Consider the following 19,339-nt stretch of genomic DNA (forward strand, 5'->3'; position numbering starts at 1 on the left):
TCCACAGTGTAATTAAAGGTTACTTAATATACAAAGAACCAGCAAAATCTAAGCTGTTCTCTTTATTTTTGGCTTCTGGGGATTTCTCTCTTTTTTCTGGGGATTTCACTATTTGAAATAGTTTAGGGATTTACCATCATCTATTTAAGGATATTTATTATATTTCATTCACTGTTTCTACTTAAAATTTTTGTTCGTTTTAATCCTCACCCGAGGACATATTTCTATTGATTTTCAGATGGAATGGGAGGGAGGGAGGGAGGAAAAGAGAGACAGAGAGAGAAATTGATGCGAGAGAGGCACATTGATTGGTTGCCTCCCACATGACCCCAACCAGGGCCAGGCAGGGATCAAACTGCAACAGAGGTACATGCCCTTGACTGGAACTGAACCCAAGACTCTTTGTTCGGAGGGCTGATGCTCTAACCGCTGAGCCAAACCAGCCAGGGCTAGGTTAAAATTTTTTTAAATATTTTTACTGATTTTTAGAGAAAGGAAAGGAGAGAGAAAGAAAAGGAGAGAGAAAGAAAGAAACATTGATGTGAGAGTGAAACACTGATGGGTTGCCTCCTGCACACCCCCACCAGGGATCAAGCCCATACCTGGGCATGTGCCCTGACCAGGAATGGAACAGCAGACCTTTGTTTCTCGGGAGGACACCCAACCAACTGAGCCACACCTGCCAGGACTCTAGGTTAGAATTTTTTTTTTTTTTTTTTTTTTTTTTTATCCTCACCCGAGGACATTTTTCCATTTTTTTTGTACAGATAGAGTGGGAGGGAGAGAGAGAGAGAGGGAAACATCGATGTGAAGGGACACATCGAGTGGCTGCCACCCGCACGACCAACCAGGGCCGGGGACAAACTGCAACCGAGGTACATGCCCTTAGCGGGAACCGAACCCGGGTCTCTCCGGACCGCAGGCGGACGCTCTAACCGCTGAGCCAAACCGGCCAGGGCTCTAGGTTAAAATTTAAGAAATAGATAGAATGTCCTTTAGAAAGGTTTATCAATGTATGATTATATCAGCAATGTTTGGGAGGGTTTCTTTTTACTCAATCCAGGATAAAATCCTATGGTTTTAGTAAGTATTTTTTTTCAATTGGATATCTAATTATAATACATTTATTAGCCATACTTGCTTCTTTTGTGAATTAGTAGTTCATCTCTTTTGTCCATTTTTATGAATTATTGCTTTCATATTGATTTATATTAACTCTGTATTAATTTTTTTGTGTTGAAATACCTTTTTTTAAAAAATTTGGCTTTTGCCCTGGCCGGTTTGGCTCAGCGGTTAGAGCGTCGGCCTGTGGTCCCGAGAGACCCGGGTTCGGTTCCCGCTAAGGGCACGTACCTCGGTTGCAGATGGTCGCTGGCCCTGGTTGGTCGTGCGGGTGGCAGCCACTCGATGTGTCCCTTCACGTCGATGTTTCTCTCTCTCTCTCTTCCTCTCTCTCCCTCCCACTCTATCTGAACAAAAAATGTCCTCGGGTGAGGATAAAAAAAAAAAAAAAAAAAAAAAAAAAAAAAAATTAAAAAAAAAAATTTGGCTTTTAACTTTGTTATATTTTCCCCCCAAATGGAAGGTTCTTAAAAATGTTTTATTATCATCAATCTTCCACGTCTATTAATTAACAGTCTCTGTAGTATGAGGATCATAGTTTATTTATCCTAATAAAGAATAAAACATTCATCACAACAAACCTTTTAACATAGGTTCTGAGAAATTACCAAATGAAAATTAAGTTCAATGGAGTATATTAATAGTCCTATGCGCCTATAAAAATATATCATATATGCACAGACAAGGAATATTTACTTGGCATCTTTATTTAAAATCCAATATTTATTGGATTCTTCGTCTGGTACATTCTTCTCAGAATTGCACGTCCTTATTCCCATCCTCTGTTCAAGACTGTATTCAAAGGTTAATTCTTTTCTAAATATATTTACTTTCTTTTTTTTTTTTTTGGTACGTGCCCCTAGTGGGAACCAAACCCGGGACTCTCTGGTCCACAGGCCAACGCTCCAACCACTGAGCCAAACTGGCCAGGGCTAAATATACTTTCTTTAATAACCCCTTTTCCATAATGTTCTTATCTCCTTATCTGTTTTATTTTTCTCCATAGCATTCACTACTACTTGAAATAATATACATTTGTTTACCTTTTTGTTGACTCTCTGTCACTACAATATAAACCTCAAGAGGGTTATCTGTATTGTTCAGCTACATTCTCAGTGCCTAGAATAGCCTTTGGCACTAAACTGATACTCAATAAATGCTTGTTGAATAAATAAACAAATGATTTAGTAAGTGAATAAAGTCACTGTCTCAGATATGGGAGCAGAAAGAATGGTCCATAATCTAAGAGCAAGCTTACCTCCAACAGTTTCAGATTATCTAGGTCAAGAGAGGGCTCTGATGCTGCTGCCTCCATCATGTTCATACTGTGAAGACCTTGTTTACGGTCTCCTATAGGAATAGGCAAAAGAAGTTACTTCTCTTAAAATGAAGAGTTTATTATACTTTTTTATTACCTTACCATTAAAAAAGAATAGCTACAGATGAGTAGGCAGCAAGACTTATGCCTAATGTCAATGGGAGTAAAACTATTTACTAATCTAGGAATAAATAAAGATGAATGATGAATAACATAAAAGCCGGTCTGGGAGATGATTCCAGTAACAAACCTAGTTTAAAACCTTAAGAAATTCTGCTAAGATATTAAAGATAGTTTTATTAAAATTATTCAAATCAATTAATGAGTGCTGATTTCCTAAAAGCTCACCGAACCTAAAATTTATTAGATAACTAAACATTTGATGATACTGAGAAATTACTGTTATTTTTTTAAGATGTGAAAATGGTATTGTGGTTATATATCTTTTAAGTCCTTCTATTTCAGCAATAATACTAAAGTATTTATAAATAAATAGTATGTGATTTCTTTAAAATAAACTGGTGGCACAGAAGGGTGTAGTGATGGGGCTATAGATGATATATAGATGTGATAATTGTTGAAGCTGGGTGATAGGTATTTCCTATACGTTTGAGACTTTTCATAAACTTTAAAGGAAAAAAGTTTGTTAAGAGAGAAAGATGGGAGCTATTGTACCACAGAAATATTTTTTAGCATGGAGATTTTAAAAAGGAGAAAATAAACTTCAACTAAATGGCATGTTTAATAAACAATAGAATAAAAAGTGATAGTTTTTACCTGTGAGCATCCTGTATCCGAAGCATAAGGCAACTATCAAAACAGCTAATACAGAGACTGATGCTAAAGCGATGATTATTGTTTCATCACGGTTAAATGAATGAGGTGGACCTAAGAGAAAACAAAATTTAAAATATAGTTATTGTTAAAGAAGATGTGGTACATGTATACAATGGACTATTACTTGGTCATAAAATAGAATGAATCTTACCATTTGTGATAACACGGGTGGACCTAGAAGGTATTATGCTAAGGGAAATAAGTCAGACAGAGAAAGACAATACCATGTGATTTCATTTATTTATGAACTCTAAAAAACAAAACAAACAAACAAATAAAGTAGAAACAAACTCAAATACAATGAGCAAACTGATAGTCGCCAAATGGAAGGGGTGTTGGGGGGATGGTTAAAACATTAAGAGAATTAAGTACAAATTGACAGTTATGAAATAGTCACAGGGAGGTAAAGTACAGCATAAATATAGTTTAATAATGTTATTAACTAAATATGGTGTCAGGTACTAGACATTTTGGGGGATCACTTCATAAGTTATATAAATGTCTAACTACTATGCTGTACACCTGGAAATAATTTATTAAATATCAACTATAAATAAAAAAATTTTAATGTAAAAATATAGTTTTCCTGCCCAGCTGGTGTGGCTCAGTGGATTGAGTGTCACCCCATGGAGTGAGAGGTCCCGGTTTGATTCCCGGTCAGGTCACATGCCTGGGTTTCGGGCTCAATACCCCAATTAGGGGCGTGCAAGAGGCAGCCGATTGATGTTTCTCTCTTACATTGATGTTTCTCTCTCTCTAAAAAAATCAATAAAAACACATTTAAAAAATATACATAGCTATCTTTTTTTAAAAGTATTTTCTTAAATACTGACAGAAAGGCTGTATCAATATATAGTCAAATCAGCAATGTTTTTGCATCAAAAGAAATAGATTATATATATTTAGAACACTGAAACCCCTGTTATATTCCTAATTATTAAAATATTAACTATATTATGGAATAGCATAGACAGAATAGTAATATTTAAGAGAACTGTCTTTGGAATCACATTTGGTTTTAAATCTTGACTTAGCAACTTATTTGACTCTTCTGATCTTCAGTTGTCACATCTGTAAAAATAATACTCTCTACCTCACAAGTCTTCCATGAGGCTTAAATAGAAATCTAAGTACTTAGTACAGTTTTGAGCATATATTATGTATGCAATAATGGTAGTCATGTTTACTAATATTATTATGATTAAAAGAGCCTGGTTTGTTTGTTTTTTAGTGGTATTTTTTTTATTTATTTTTATTTTTTTATTAATTAATTTTTGTTACAGATGTTTCTCCTTTTTCCCCCACTGATTCCTCCCTCCCCCACCCTCCCTGCCCTTTCCCCAGTTTGTTGTCCATGTCCACTGTTCATGCATACATGCATATAAGTTCTGTGGTTTATCTCTTCCCCACCACCCCCCTATTTAGGGGATTGTCAGTCTGTATCCCACTTCCGCATCTCTGGGACTACCCCCTACCTCAGACTGTTATGTTCATTATATTCCACAAATAAGTGAGATCATATGAAACTTGTCTTTCTCTGTTTGGCTTGTTTCACTTAGGATGATACTTTCTAGGTCCCTCCATGTAGTCTCAAAGGATAAGAGGTCTTTCTTTCTTACAGCTGCGTAGTACTCCATTGTGTATATGTACTACTGCTTTTTTATCCATTCGTCTACTGATGGACACTTGGGCTGTTTCCAGATCTTAGCTATTGTAAATAGTGCTGCTATAAACATGGGGGTACATATATTCTTTCTGATTGGTGTTTTAGGCTTCTTAGGGTATATTTCTAGAAGTGGGATCCCTGGGTCAAATGGAAGTTCAATTTTTAATATTTTGAGGAAACACCATATTGTTTTCCATAGTGGCTGTACCAGTCTGCATTCCCACCAACAGTGTACTAGAGTCCCCTTTTCTCCACACCCTCACCAACACTTGTTGTTTGATGATTTGTTGATGGCAGCCATTCTGACAGGTGTGAGGTGATACCTCATTGTTGTTTTAATTTGCATCTCTCTGATGATTAGTGATGATGAGCATTTCTTCATATGTTTCTTAGCCATTTGTATGTCCTGTTTGGAGAGGTGTCTATTTAGTTCCTCTGCCCATTTTTTAATTGGGTTCTTTGTCTTCCTTTTGTGGAGTTGTATGAGCACTCTATATGTATTGGAAATTAACCCCTTATCTGATATATCATTGGCAATTATGCTCTCCCATACAATGGGTAGCCTTTCCGTTTTGATGATTGTATAAAAGAGCCTGGTTTTAGCCCGGCCAGTGTGGCTTAGTGGTTGAGCACTGACCCATGCACCAAGAGGTTGCCGGTTCGACTCCCGGCCAGGGCACATGCCCAGGTTGTGGGCCCAATCCCCAGCACGGGGCACGCAGGAGGTAGCCAGTCAATGTTCTCTCTCATCGATGCTTCTATCTCTCTCTCCATCTCCCTTCTTCTTTCTCTAAAATCAATAAAATATATATATATATTTTTTAAAAAGAGCCTGGTTTTGTAGGCAGTTAAATCTAAACTGGACTTAAAACTCAGTTCTTCCACTTATTGTATGATCTTCAAAAAATTTCTTTTACTGTCTGAGCCTAAGTTTATTCAACTGCAGAAAGAGAACACACATATGTAAATCACAGGGCTATTATGAGCAAGCAAACCATTTTATATGTTAGTTCCTTCTATGGATCAGATCATGCCTAGATAAATACCCTTTAGGATGGATGTCTACAAACTAGAGTACATCCAGAAGACATGAAGGTATGTGAGAACTCTGAAATGTGATGGGTAAAAAAAAAGGAAGTATCTGGTACAGAAAAAGAGAAAATTTGAGAGCATATGATAGCTGTCTTCATGTGGAAAAATAGACTTGTAGCTAGAAAGAATAACAAGACCCAATTAGTGTGTGTTCAAAGGACAGCAGATTGAAAATACTGTTTTCAATCCATGGTTGGTTAAATCTGCAGATATAAAACCTGGGAATATGGAGGGTCAACTGTGTAATCACAGAACCAGCTCAAACTGGCCCTACTCTGTTTCTAACAAGACACTGAGTTGCTTTAGAGAGACAACAGATCAAAACCGCAAGGCTGCAGTAGAAGCATAGGACAGAACTATGACCTCCAGTTACACCTGGAACCAAAGTCTCACCACCCATCCCCGTACCCAGAACCCAAGGACCAAGACATAACCACAACTTAAACACCGGAGCAAAGGTTTGTGGCTCAGGAAGATTCAGTGCTAAAGCCTGTTACCATATCCAACATGGCCAAGGTCCAATGCTCTGCGTTCAAAACCAGTCCCACCAGTGCTTCCACATACAAGCCTATTTCCGCAACCCCTTAAAATTCACCCCAAACCCTGGATCAGGGAGACAATTTGAGACTTGCCTCCTTGCTAGCTGACTTAACAATAAAAGCTTTTCAAAAGCTGGTGCCACAGTATTGGCTCGTACGCACACTGGGCAGTGGGGCCCTCGCTCTGTAACAACTGTATATTTACTGAAAAACACACATGCATAAATGGACTCAAGCAATTCAAACCTATGTTGTTCCAGGGTCAACCATAGTGTATATTATGGACTGAACTGTGTTCCCTCAGAATTCATATACTGAAACCTTAACCCTAATGTCATGACTTTTGGAGAAGGGTTCTTTGGAAGATAATTAGGTTTAGATTAGACCGTAAGAGTGGGACACCACTGATGAGATTAGCGCCCTTATTAAGAAGAGACAAAAGAGCTTTTTTTCTCTCCCCCCTGTGAAGAAACATCAAGAAGGGGACCATCTGTAAGCAACAAGAGTATCCCACAGAACCCAGCCATGCCTAATCTCTAACTTCCAGCCTCAAGGTCATATTTTTTTTAATCCTCACCCCAGGACATTTTTCCATTTTTTGTTCAGACAGCGTGTGAGGGAAAGAGAGGAAGAGAGAAAGAGAGAGAGAGAGAGAGAGAGAGAGAGAGAGAGAGAGAGAGAGAGAGAGAGAAACATCGAGGTGAAAGGGACACATTGAGTGGCTGCCACCTGCACGACCAACCAGGGCCGGGGACAAACTGCAACCGAGGTACATGCCCTTAGCGGGAACCGAACCCAGGTCTCTCTGGACCGCAGGCCAACGCTCTAACCACTTAGCCAAACCGGCCAGGGCTCAAGGTCATTGTTTAAGCCACTCAGCCTATGGTATTTTGTTACAGTGTTGGGTATTAGGTATATGACTATATAAGAAAAAGTAGAGAGTACACAGAACCTCCAAATACCCAACACTATACTTTAGCAACTACCAACATTTTGCTATCCAATGGAGAGAGTTCAAATAATTGAACTCGCCCTGGCCGGTTTGGCTCAGTGGTGAGAGCATCAGCCTGCAATCCAGAGAGACCCAGGTTCGGTTCACACTAAGGGCACGTACCTTGGTTGCAGTTTGTCCCTGGCCTTGGTTGGGTCATGCGGGTGGCAACCACTCAATGTGTCCCTTTCACATTGATGTTTCTCTCTCTCTCTCTCTCTTCCTCGCTCTCCCTCTCACTCTACCTGAACAAAAAAAATGTCCTCGGATGAGGATAAAAAAATAAAAAATAAAAAAAATTGAACTCATGACTTCCTCAAATGGTTTGTTGCTAGAAACAATGAGGGGATGCTGTTGAATGGACGTTCTACTAGAGTAACAATCAAGTTCACATGTGTGCAGGTGATGAGTACCATATTTAATCAATTTTAAAATGCACACTGATTAAATCTAAAAATCTCTTAAAGTGGGAAGCATCATACAATAAATAGATGGTATTTTATCACTATTTCAGTGTTTTTCTTTCTTACTGGTTAGAAAATAATGGTAAGTCTTTCAATTGATGGAGTTTTAGATAAGTTCAAATATCACATCAGATATGTTAAAATGTGAAAAAGGTGACTTTCAATTCTATTTAGGGTATAAAAAGACGTAAGAGAATTTTGCTTCCACCCTAATAACAAGCCAAGACAGGCTAACAACAAACCAGAAAACCTACAAAATCATAGCCTTTCCATTAAAGCTCATTAAAAGCTAAGTACACAAACACCCAATGGATTAAAAACTAGAATATGACAAACTCTAAGAGAGAAAAGACCTAAATTTGCCTTTATCTTTGGTGATACAGTGAGCAGAGGAGGGCTCTACCATAGATCTGAGTAGGCAAAAACTGCTTCCTACTCACATCTACATTTAAAAAATTCTTTGTTGCTGCTATTGTTAATCCTCACCTGAGGATATTTTTTTCCAACGATTTTTGGAGAGCGTGAAAGGAAAATTTAAAAAATTCTTAAAGGCTGAATACTGGAGAGCATGACAGTTAAGAATACCTAGGAGCCACAGACACAAAGAGAGTTTGCAGTTACCTACCAACTCTTTTCTACAAGCCTTCACCAAGTACTCACAAGTTTGAATAGAAGCAGAACAAGAGAACTGAAATAACCCTCTGAGACAGTAAGTACCCTCAGTAGGTACACAGGGCCAGCTTAAGTCTGAGGATAGCAAGAAAGCTAAGACAAACATTCTCAGCACTCCAGGCCTTCACTAATTATAAGACAGTGTCCACCTGTGGCTCGGCAAAGGGCAAAAAAGTTGACAGAGCTCTTTCCATCCCACAAACAGTGATCCTAAACCCTACTAAAGTGAACGTTTATCCTGCCCTCAACTCACTTGAAATCTATAGTGAACTGAATCAAACTAAGGCAACAGCAAAGCCCAGACACAGCTCAGCTACAGACTACATTCCATTCACTTAGCACACCACCATTTTGGTAGCTTGACAAAACAGAGTGTATCCTTTTCTGAATATACATATTATTTATTTTAGACTCTTCTTTTAACCTGTAGTATTCATTATTCAACCAAAAATCAAAAGACACGTGAAGAAGCAAGAAAATATGGTTCAATGTCAAGTCGCAATCGATGAAAATATCCAGCGAAGACTTTAACGTAACTATGATAAATATGTCCAAGAATATAGTGAAAAAGGTGGACATATGACTGAACAGATGGGAAACATCAGATGAGATAGAAAAATTATTAGAAAAGTGCCAAATGGAAATGCTGGAATTTAATGTATGGTAGCAAATCTGAAGTATTCTTTTAATGTGATTATCAGCAGAAAGAGCACAACCGACAAAAGAATCAGTGAACTTGAATACATATCAGCAGAAATTATCCAAACTACATCATAAAAAGAAAAACGGGAAAAAAGAACAAAGAATTCAATATCTATCAGGCAATACTAAATGGCCTAATATACATGCAATTGGAATCACAGTAGGAGAGAGAAAATGGTGCAGAAGAAATACTGTAAGAGGTAACACCAAGACTTTTCCAAAACAGATGAAAGACATCAACTCACAGATTTAATCAGCAAACTCCAAGGATCACTACAAAGAAAATCTTATTGATGCACATCCTAGTCAAACTATGGAAAGTCAAAGATAAAGTATTTTTCCAATCCACATATGGCATTTTAAACAAAATTGAATTTACTATATCCAACTTTGTTCTCCTCCTTTTCAGTTAGCACTATCCTATATCATTAAGAATCTTTAAAAATGTTAAAGTTGTTTATACTTCATTGCCTTTATTTTATTATTATTATTTATTATTATTTTTAACCCTTATCTGAGGACATTTTTGCTTTTATCTTCAGATAGAGCGGGAAGGAAAGAGAGAGAGAGAAACATCAATGCGAGAAAGACTGGTTGCCACTCACACGACCCCAACCAGGGCCAGGGACAATGTGCAACTGAGATACATGCCCTTAGCAGGAATCAAATCTGGGACTTCCCGGTCCATGGGCCAATGCTCTAACCACTGAGCCAAATCGGCCAGGGCTATACTTCATTGCCTTTATTTATTTATTTATTTATTTATTTTTATCATCCTCACCCGAGGACATTTTTCCATTTTTTGTTCAGGTAGAGTGGGAGGGAGAGAGAGGAACAGAGAGAGAGAGAAACATCGATGTGAAAGGGACACATCGAGTGGTTGCCACCCGCACAACCAACCAGGGCCGGGAACAAACTGCAATCGAGGTTCATGCCCTTAGCGGGAACTGAACCCGGGTCTCTCTGGACCGTAGGTCGACGCTATAACCGCTGAGCCAAACCGGCCAGGGCTATACTTCATTGCCTTTAAAAGAAACTTGTAAACATGTTTTTATCTATTCATAGAATAGTTCAAATCTTCTGTTTATTAAATTTTTGACTGATTATTAATTACTAAAAAGTGGTATTAAAATCTTCCATTACAATTAAAAACTTGTCTCTTCTTTTGGTTGTATTCACTTTTGTTCATATATTTTAAGGCTATATTATTAGCTGTACACAAATTTTCAATTGTTCTATCTTCCTATTAAATTGGACATTTGTCACTATGAAGTGACCCCCTCTGTGTCTAAAACAGGCACACAATAAACCAAATACACCGAGCTCGCTATATCTTGGAATAATCATGAACATATAGGATTATCAAATGATTTCTTTAGAGTGAACTACAGAAGTAAATAAGAAGAGGGTGACAAAACCATTTAAAAGATGTTCTTAAATACAGTTGAACTGTTTTCCAAAGTTGTGGGCTGTTGAAAAATCACTAAGGCAGATAGATCAGCCTGATATGAAACCAAAAGGGCTGGGGTGCTGTTTGTGAGGACAAGCTTGAGGCTAAGCATAAAGTTAACAAAGACACTGCAAAAAAAGTAGATTCTGTAAGGAATCAAAGCAGTTGTAAATCAAAAAATGTTCTTCACACATGTGTATGTCTGGTCAAAAAGTAGCTTTTTCAACATTATCTATATGTAGATGGTTTTGTTAATGACACCTCCACATTACAAAGCAATGGTAGCATCAGAAATATATAATCAGGTAGTTTTACTCTGCAAAAGATCCATATTTATTCAGCAAAATTAACAAACATGGCACTATCTCTAAAATAAATAATGAGATCAAACTCTTTATGGATGGCACACATTAAAAGGGGGGATGAGCTGGAGGTGTTGTTCAATGGATTGGCCATCATGGACTGAGAGGTCCTCGTTCAGTTCCTTGTCAGGGCACATGCCCAGGTTGTGGGCTTGATCCCTAGTGGGGGGTATGCAGGAGGCAGTGAACAATGTTGATGCTTCTCTCTCTCATTGATGTTTCTATCTCTCTTGTTTCCTCTCTCGCTCTAAAAAAATAAAATCAATAAAAACATTTAAAAACTAAATAAAAAATAAAAATCAATGAAAAAAACAGCCTCAAGTGAGGATTAAAAATAAAAAAGGGGGTGGTGGTGGCTCTAAATAAAAAGCCAGTTATTCTGCCATGGAATTCAATAAATTTTGCAGTAGATTTGCTCTTTAACTACCATGAGGAAACTTGAAATAGCTGAGAGATGAGAAGAGCTATAACCACTCTTAAAAATGGTAGTTAAGCCATTAACAAAGGTTGTAGAGGGTATGACTGAAACGTGCTTCAAAAGAACGTAAGTGCTGGTTTTGCTTGGAATAAAAGGCAAGATAGCCTTGAATGATATGTTCTCCTATGCATATCAGATGTAGACAATCCATGAAGTAAACTACTGGGATAGAAATATGCAGTACTACATTCCACATTTGGTCTAACTAAAGCCATTCTTAAGTAGGTTACTAATGGCAGAGTTAAATATTGATTATCTAAGCCAAAAGTGAGGAGCTGGAACTTAAAAACTCTAAATAATCTTTTTAACAAAAAACAGGGAAAGAGATTTTTGCCCTAGACCTGACTCAACTGTTTAGCTGTGCAGGAAGAAACATGTGTGCTAGAAAAATCTCTTTGAAGTGGAGATACAGCAGCTAGACTGATATCTGAAATATGTAGATTAAATAATAGTATTAATCAATTCATGTACATCATAATTTCTTTAACAAATATACTTTATTTTTCTATTGAATATTTTAGAGATATCTAAAAAACACATTTTAAACTAAATGCCTTATCTTCCCCCAGCAATTTCCCTTATTAGTGAAAAATGATTAGTAAAGCAGAGCCAAAAATAGGCCAATGAGTATCTACAACTAAATGTTTTTTTAAATTTGAACGATTTTGTATAAAATGCTCTTAAAAACACACTTTTTTCCTGTCTTCATAAATTTAATATATTGGAGTAAATTTTTTTTCCCCTACATGATTGGGGACATAATTTTGCATGTCAGTTAGTCTATGGTGACACTCTCAGGGCCTATTAGGGATTCTCAGATCGTTATGTTTTCATAAATTATTGTATCTGATTTTCAAATTTTCCATCTCATCCTTTGTCTTCTCTGTGATGTCAATGTGCTTGCCTTCATGTTTTTTAATAATAATTTGGGCTTTAAAAACAGACAGCCTAACTTGTTATAAATGAATGTAAAGAAAACAGACTAAAGGACTTTTCTAAATAATTTAAAAGTGTTAATACAAAAATGTTGCAGCATCTATCTTGGCTGCTTATAGTGAGGAAATCTCATAGTACAGGCTAGGTACTGTAGCAGTCCATGAAATTAGAAATTATCAGAGTTCACTGAAATTCTGATTCCCAAATATACCTATCAGTGTTTGGTGTGAGAAATTGCCCAGGTGGTCAAACAGATATGTACTTCCACAATGCAGCTATTGGTGCTTTTGGAGGGTGGGGGAAAGTGAGGCTTATCTGATTGTCCTTTTTTGAGAACACCAATGTATGCTATCCATGCCAAATGTGTAACAAAAAATGTTTCAAATAACAAGTTTTGGAGTTCAACTTTATAACAACTACAAATAAATAATAAATAAATAAACCTGAACCTGTTACATGTTTCTAGAGAATGCCAACAATTAAAGACAAGTAAATTTCTTTTTTCTTTTTTTCCTTTATTGATTTTAGAGAGAGAGGAAGGGAGAGGAAGAGAGAGAGATGGAAACATCGATGAGAGAGAACATCGACTGGCCGCCTCCCACATGCCCCCTACTGGGGATTGGGCCCACATCCTGGGCATGTGTCCTGGCCGGGAATTGAACCAGTGACCTCTTGGTGCATGAGCAGGACAAGACAAGTAAATTTCTTAATGATAACAACTAAGTAGCATTTTTAGCATAGATTCCATCCATTTACTATGCTTTTCTGAGTTTTTGTACATTCAAATACATGTTTTTAATGTTTATCTTCTGTGCTGTTCCTAAAACTTTGCTATTAAAATATATTAAACTACTTTTAAAACATTGGTTATACTAGGTAACTTTTAAGGTCCTTCTAATTTCAAAATTCTGTATGACTTTTCAGTTTTTCTTGAAGCCTTAGTTAGCATTCTCTTTGCTTTTATTCCCAAATTTACAAAGAAAATACAACATAACTTTTACATAAAAATATCCAAAATTTGAAATAGAAAATATTAATTCATATATCAGGAGGATTTAAAAAAAGTGTTAAGTAGAGTTTTTAAACATGTTTTTAAAACCCATGCTAATGGTTAAATATTTCAAATGAAAAACTTTCCAGGATATGTCACATGGTCTAAAAATATGAGATCCCGGAAAAACTGCCAGAAAAAATATTTCAATATGTGCATTCACATATGTGTGCAATAAAAGAGGTCTTTACCCAGAAAAAACTAACTTCTATTTTTTTAAATTCTTTCTTTATGATATATATATATATATATGCTATACCTGAAATTGTTTTGTTCCCCTGGTTCTAATAAACCCTCTTCCTCCCTATTAGCTTTCTCAGTTAAATACTCAGCCAAATGTAAACACTGCTATGTATGCCTGCGTGCAATGGCTCAGATTGTACAAGCAAGCACTTCCTGAACGCAGAACAGACAGGGAACTGCTGTCTGCCTCATTGGAGCCTGGGATGTTTCTGTTTACAAATCCTGGAGCCAGGCAGGGGCCACTACTGGAGGCGTGCTGTTTGCTTCCTTGCTACACTCAGCCTTTGTCTGGGTCTGTATCAAAGAAAGAACAACATTGTTGCATGTGCAGCAAGCAACAAAGGAAATCTTAAATATAACACACTGGTGGTTATGTTGGCTCCTAAATCTTTTACGCTGTATGAAAAAGCAAATTAGGGATTCGTTATCTTTAAAAAAAAATTTTAAGCAATGTATTTTTCATAAAAGCAGGGGAAAACCATTTAAAATCAAGACAATTAATGTGATCAGAGTTAAATGAATCCCTTAGCAAAATAATTCAGATTGCTAACTATCGTTTCTATAATGATGATATTTTTACAGAGCCCATTGTTTTAAACAAATACTTCTACAAGGAATAAATATTTTTTATTTATTTTAATTAATATGTTTAGTACGGTAACTATAAAATAAGCATAATCAGAATAATGTAATGTTTAACGTCCTAAAAACAAGTTGAGAGGAGGTAGATTTATTTTCTTTTCCAAGCTGGTATTTAATACTATTTAAGACTTTAAATTTAACTTGCCTCAATCATTATGAATAGACTTAGTTTGTAAGAAACAAATAACAACAATAAACAAAAACAGCCCATACTCTGCTGAGTCCAGGCATTTTTATGGCTGAATTATAAAATGAATACATATTGGAAAACTAAGGAAGAGAGAAAGAGAACAAACAGTCTGAATTAAACAACAACAAAAAAGGTTTAAAAAGAAAACAGGAAAGACATTCAATGCCTAGCTTTCTTATTAATTTCTTAGTTTTGTAAGATTTATAATTTTAATTTCTTTAAAATAGGTGTTTTGTGATTTGAAGAGACTGAATTTCAGCATTATGTTTCATTTATTAAAGAATGAATTAAAATTAACAGTTTAAGTAAAGATAAAAATAGCATTTAAGTAAATACATTGATTTTTTTGAAAACAAAAAAGTAGAAGATAAAAATTAATCTGAAACCTATGCTACATTTAAAAATATTCATTGAAGTATAATGAAAACACCATTAAATATGTTCTCAAAACGTTTTTGGTATAATTCTCTCAGGCCTACTTGCCTCTGTTCTATTCAGATTTTATTTTCTTTTTAGGTTTATACACAGACAGAATAAAACAAAAGGTGTTGCTACCCCATGTAACAGTTTTGAAGATGATTATACTACTTCTTAGAAAGCATCAATCAATCAAGGTCCCAAAGAGCTAATTAAGAAAAGTCAATTTGAGCCTAAATTAACATTAGAAAAATGGAAATCTAATCACTATAATAATTGTTATTTAAAACAAAACAAAACCATGTAAAAATTCTCACAATGCAGAATCAAACCAAGAGTTGAATCACTCAGAGATCCTCAATCAAATTTTCTAACTGGTCTATAAATGATACTTACAAGTCCAGAATTCATACTCAAGACCCTTGTTCTCAGAAAATGACCATGAAATAATTTGATTATAAATATGGAAATTATAGTTCCAGTTATTTGCTGACTAGACCAAAAATATGAATTGCATTATACAAATAACTACTCCCCGTTTGATGTTCTTTAAATTATGATAGTAACTTGTACTCACTTTTTTTTTTATCCTCACCGGAGGACATTTTTCCATTCTTTGTTCAGATAGAGCGGGAGAGAAAGAGAGGAAGATAGAGAGAAACATCGACATGAAAGGGACGCATCGAGTGGTCGCCACCCACACGACCCAACCAGGGCCGGGGACTAACTGCAACCGAGGTACATGCCCTTAGCGGGAACCAAACCCGGGTCTCTCTGGAACACAGGCCAACGCTCTAACCGCTGAGCCAAACCGGCTAGGGCTGTACTCACTTTTATAAGAAAAGCATGAGAGACATGTAAAAATAAAAAATAGCTTTTTTCAAGTTTTTCCCATATTGTTTTCCGTCTTTTAAACCCTTTAAAAATTATAAAACATTAGCCATATGCACAAAAGTGCTTATAATATAAATCTACAGTTTAGTAAATTATTATGAAGTAAACACTCACATATAGTTACCACCTGGGCCAAGAAATAGAACATCCAGAATCCCCCAAACCACCTATCCACCTACCTGCTCCTTCTTGGTCATAACAGCTTTTCTCCTCCCCAGAGATAGCCACTATCCTTACTTTTGTGTTAATCATTTCCTCATTTTCCTTAATAATATTACATTCTCTGTATGCTTAGTTTTGCCTATTTCTGAATTTTATATAAATAGTATTTTTGTGCCTTGCTTTTATTTAATAATGTTTTGAAGACTTAACCATGCTGTTGTGTGTAAATGAAATTCATTCAGGGTTACTTTTCTATGTAACAAATACAGTTATTTTTCCTTGTAATGAGTCTGGAACTTTTGATAATTTAAAAATCACTGTAGGTAATCCTTATTAATCATCATAGAAACATTGCATAAACATATATGTTTAGTTTTTCAGTTTATTCAGTACTTTTATTTATTTTTACCCTCACCCAAGGACATTTTTCGATATTTTGTTCAGAGACAGTGGGAGAGAGAGAGAGAGAAACATCAACGTGAAAGGGACACATCGAGTGGTCACCACCCACACGACCCAACCAGGGCCAGGGACAAACTGCAACCAAGGTACATGCCCTTAGTGGTAACCGAATCCGGCTCTCTCTGGACCGCAGGCCAACGTTCTAACTGCTGAGCCAAACCAGCCAGGGCTTATTCAGTACTTTTAAAGTATCCAATTTTGTTGGCAAGAAAAAACAATATTAAACAAAGCAGACATATGAAAAGGCTGCACTGCACATCCTCTTGCTGTTTCTAATTTTGGGGCAGCAGAGGCAGTAAGTAGCTAGCAGCCAAGAAAGCCAAAGTTAATAAAAGATGCACTCTAGGGTAGAAACAGAGCAGAAATAAAAGCCTTTTGAAAGTTTGCTTTATGCCATTCCACTTTTACAAAATATCTCCATTAATACGTGTTTTTATTAACCAAACAAAATCTGAAGAGGATTTCTACTTTTATGAAAAAGGCTAAAAGTGAATATAGAGTTCAGCGTTTGTTTTACAGTGAGTTGTTATAGAGGCAGCACAAACCTGAGCAGAGAAAGTGGCACTGCCAACCCCCTTCTGTGGGAACTACACTCAGCAGCTCAGCATCAACCTGCCATTGCTTTGAACTATGTATGTGAACATCTGTTCTTTACCTTGATTTATTTTGTGCATCTGTTAGCAGCAAGATGTATCCTAAGGTAATTGCTTCTTTGCTTTACTCCATTTTGGCTTACAAAACATTTCATAGGAACGTACTACTTTGGGTTGTGGAAGAAATCTTTTTCTGAAACCAATAGAATCCTTAAAATTCATCTCTTCCACAGTTCTCAGATTGTTCTCTTATTCCCTACCCTGAAAGCACATTCTGTATCTTATTTGACAATTATTTAAAAGGGACCTTCTAAACATACACATCTGGTCTTCCATGAAAGGATAGTAAAAGAATAGTATCTTCATCAGATCATCATTGATGGTTCTCACCCAAACTGTTAATAAATAATTGCTCGGCTCCTACAAATCCCACTCCTTATTTAGTGAGAGTAGAGAGTTAAAGTGACAGAAAACCTGGGGCAGTGATGAGGCGAACGGAGTGTAGAATGTTGCTGGTACTGTTATCATTCTCCAACACAGGCACTTATTTTTCCTATCTCCTTAGCCCTTCTTTAACCTAAGCTCTCTTTTTAACTTAGCTTCTTTTTCATGTTTCCTTCTTTCTCCCTGTCTGAGAACTTGTCCTAGAGGCACCACATGTCCTGCTTAGAAACAAGGAAGCAATTGCAGGAAGTCCTATTTTTAGTCCAACTCATTCATAGTTTTCAAACAAAAACAAACAAAAAACCTTAGTTATGATTTTTGTGAGGTAAAGGTGAGATAAAAGCAATTTAAGTTAAAAAATATTTTAGTACTGTATCAAATTGCAAAACAAACCACATTAATCTTTTTATATGAGTTACTGTTCAACAGCTCCAATCATCTGATAGGTCCAGCACTTTCAAAAATCATCAACTAAAATCACCTAACAACAAAAAAAAATTACTGATCTTTAAAATAACTGACCGGCTATTTTTTTTTTTCTGACAGGCTATATTAAACAATGTAGAAAATTACACTACTAAAACATTTGTATTAAAAGCTATCAGAGTAGAAAATAATTTTTTTTTTAATCCTCACCCCAGGACATTTTTGCATTTATCTTCAGATAGAGTGGGAGGAAGAGAGGGAGGGGGAGGGAGGGAGGAAAGGGGGGGGGGGAGAAAGAGAGAGAGAGAGAGAAAGAGAGAGAGAGAGAATGAATCATCAATGTGAAAGAGACGCATCAAGTGGCTACCACCCAAACGACCCCACCAGAGCCAGGGACAAACTGCAACGGAGGTACGTGCCCTTAGCGGGAACCAAACCCGGGACTCTCTAAAAATAATTTTAATTTATACCTTTTTGGGGTATATTTTAACTTTATTTTTTTTTTTTTTTAATTTTTCTTTTTCTTTTTTTTTTTTTTTTTAGCAAGAGGGAGAGAGGGAAGAAGAAAGAGAGAGAAACATTGAAATGAGAGAGACACATCGAGTGGTTGCCACCAACACGACCCCAACCAGGGCCGGAGACAAACTGCAACTGAGGTACATGCCCTTAGCAGGAAACAAACCCAGGACTCTCCAGTCCGCCGGCGGACACTCTAACCGCCAAGCCAAACCATCCAGGGTTAGTTGTCTATTCTTATATACAACTATTTTTGTTTTTAAAGGAATGAGACATACAAAAAAGGAGTTCATACTAAATATATAGGTGCTAAAAGAAATTTGCTTTTTAATTTAGAAAATAACTCTTTTTATTTCCTATTTTGCTCACTTCCTTGTAATAGAAATATATCCACATGGCCTCATGGTAGATGGGACTTTGACTTTGAATTTTGCTGTGTGACTTGCTCAGGCCAATGGGAAACTGACAAATATAAAACTAACAAGTGATCTAAACTATGCTTAGGTAGTAGTGTTTGCACTCCTTGTGGCCAAGTAATACACTATGAGAAGAATTCATTCTGAGTCTATTAGTAAATGCTTCCCCTTGATCCTGAGCCCCAGAAAGAGAAGACCTGAACTGACCCTGTAGTCTGGGGCTAAGGCCAGCCTATATGAGGCAAATTCCAGCT

At 36.5% G+C, this 19,339-nt stretch overlaps 1 protein-coding gene across 2 annotated transcripts in view; it reads right to left on the reverse strand.

The window, feature by feature from the left end:
* Positions 1-19,339, reverse strand: part of BMPR2 (bone morphogenetic protein receptor type 2) — a 193,646-nt gene that overhangs the window by 38,368 nt on the left and 135,939 nt on the right. For both annotated transcript variants that reach the window (XM_036254249.1, XM_036254251.1), the window contains 2 exons: positions 3,218-3,328; positions 2,381-2,472 (listed from right to left, as the gene is read on the reverse strand). In XM_036254249.1, coding sequence (XP_036110142.1) covers positions 2,381-2,472; positions 3,218-3,328 — 203 coding nt within the window. The remainder of the gene's footprint in view (positions 1-2,380; positions 2,473-3,217; positions 3,329-19,339) is intronic.

Source organism: Molossus molossus, unplaced genomic scaffold (assembly GCF_014108415.1).
Source record: "Molossus molossus isolate mMolMol1 unplaced genomic scaffold, mMolMol1.p scaffold_m16_p_11, whole genome shotgun sequence".
In the NCBI taxonomy this organism is placed as follows: Eukaryota; Metazoa; Chordata; class Mammalia; order Chiroptera; family Molossidae; genus Molossus; species Molossus molossus.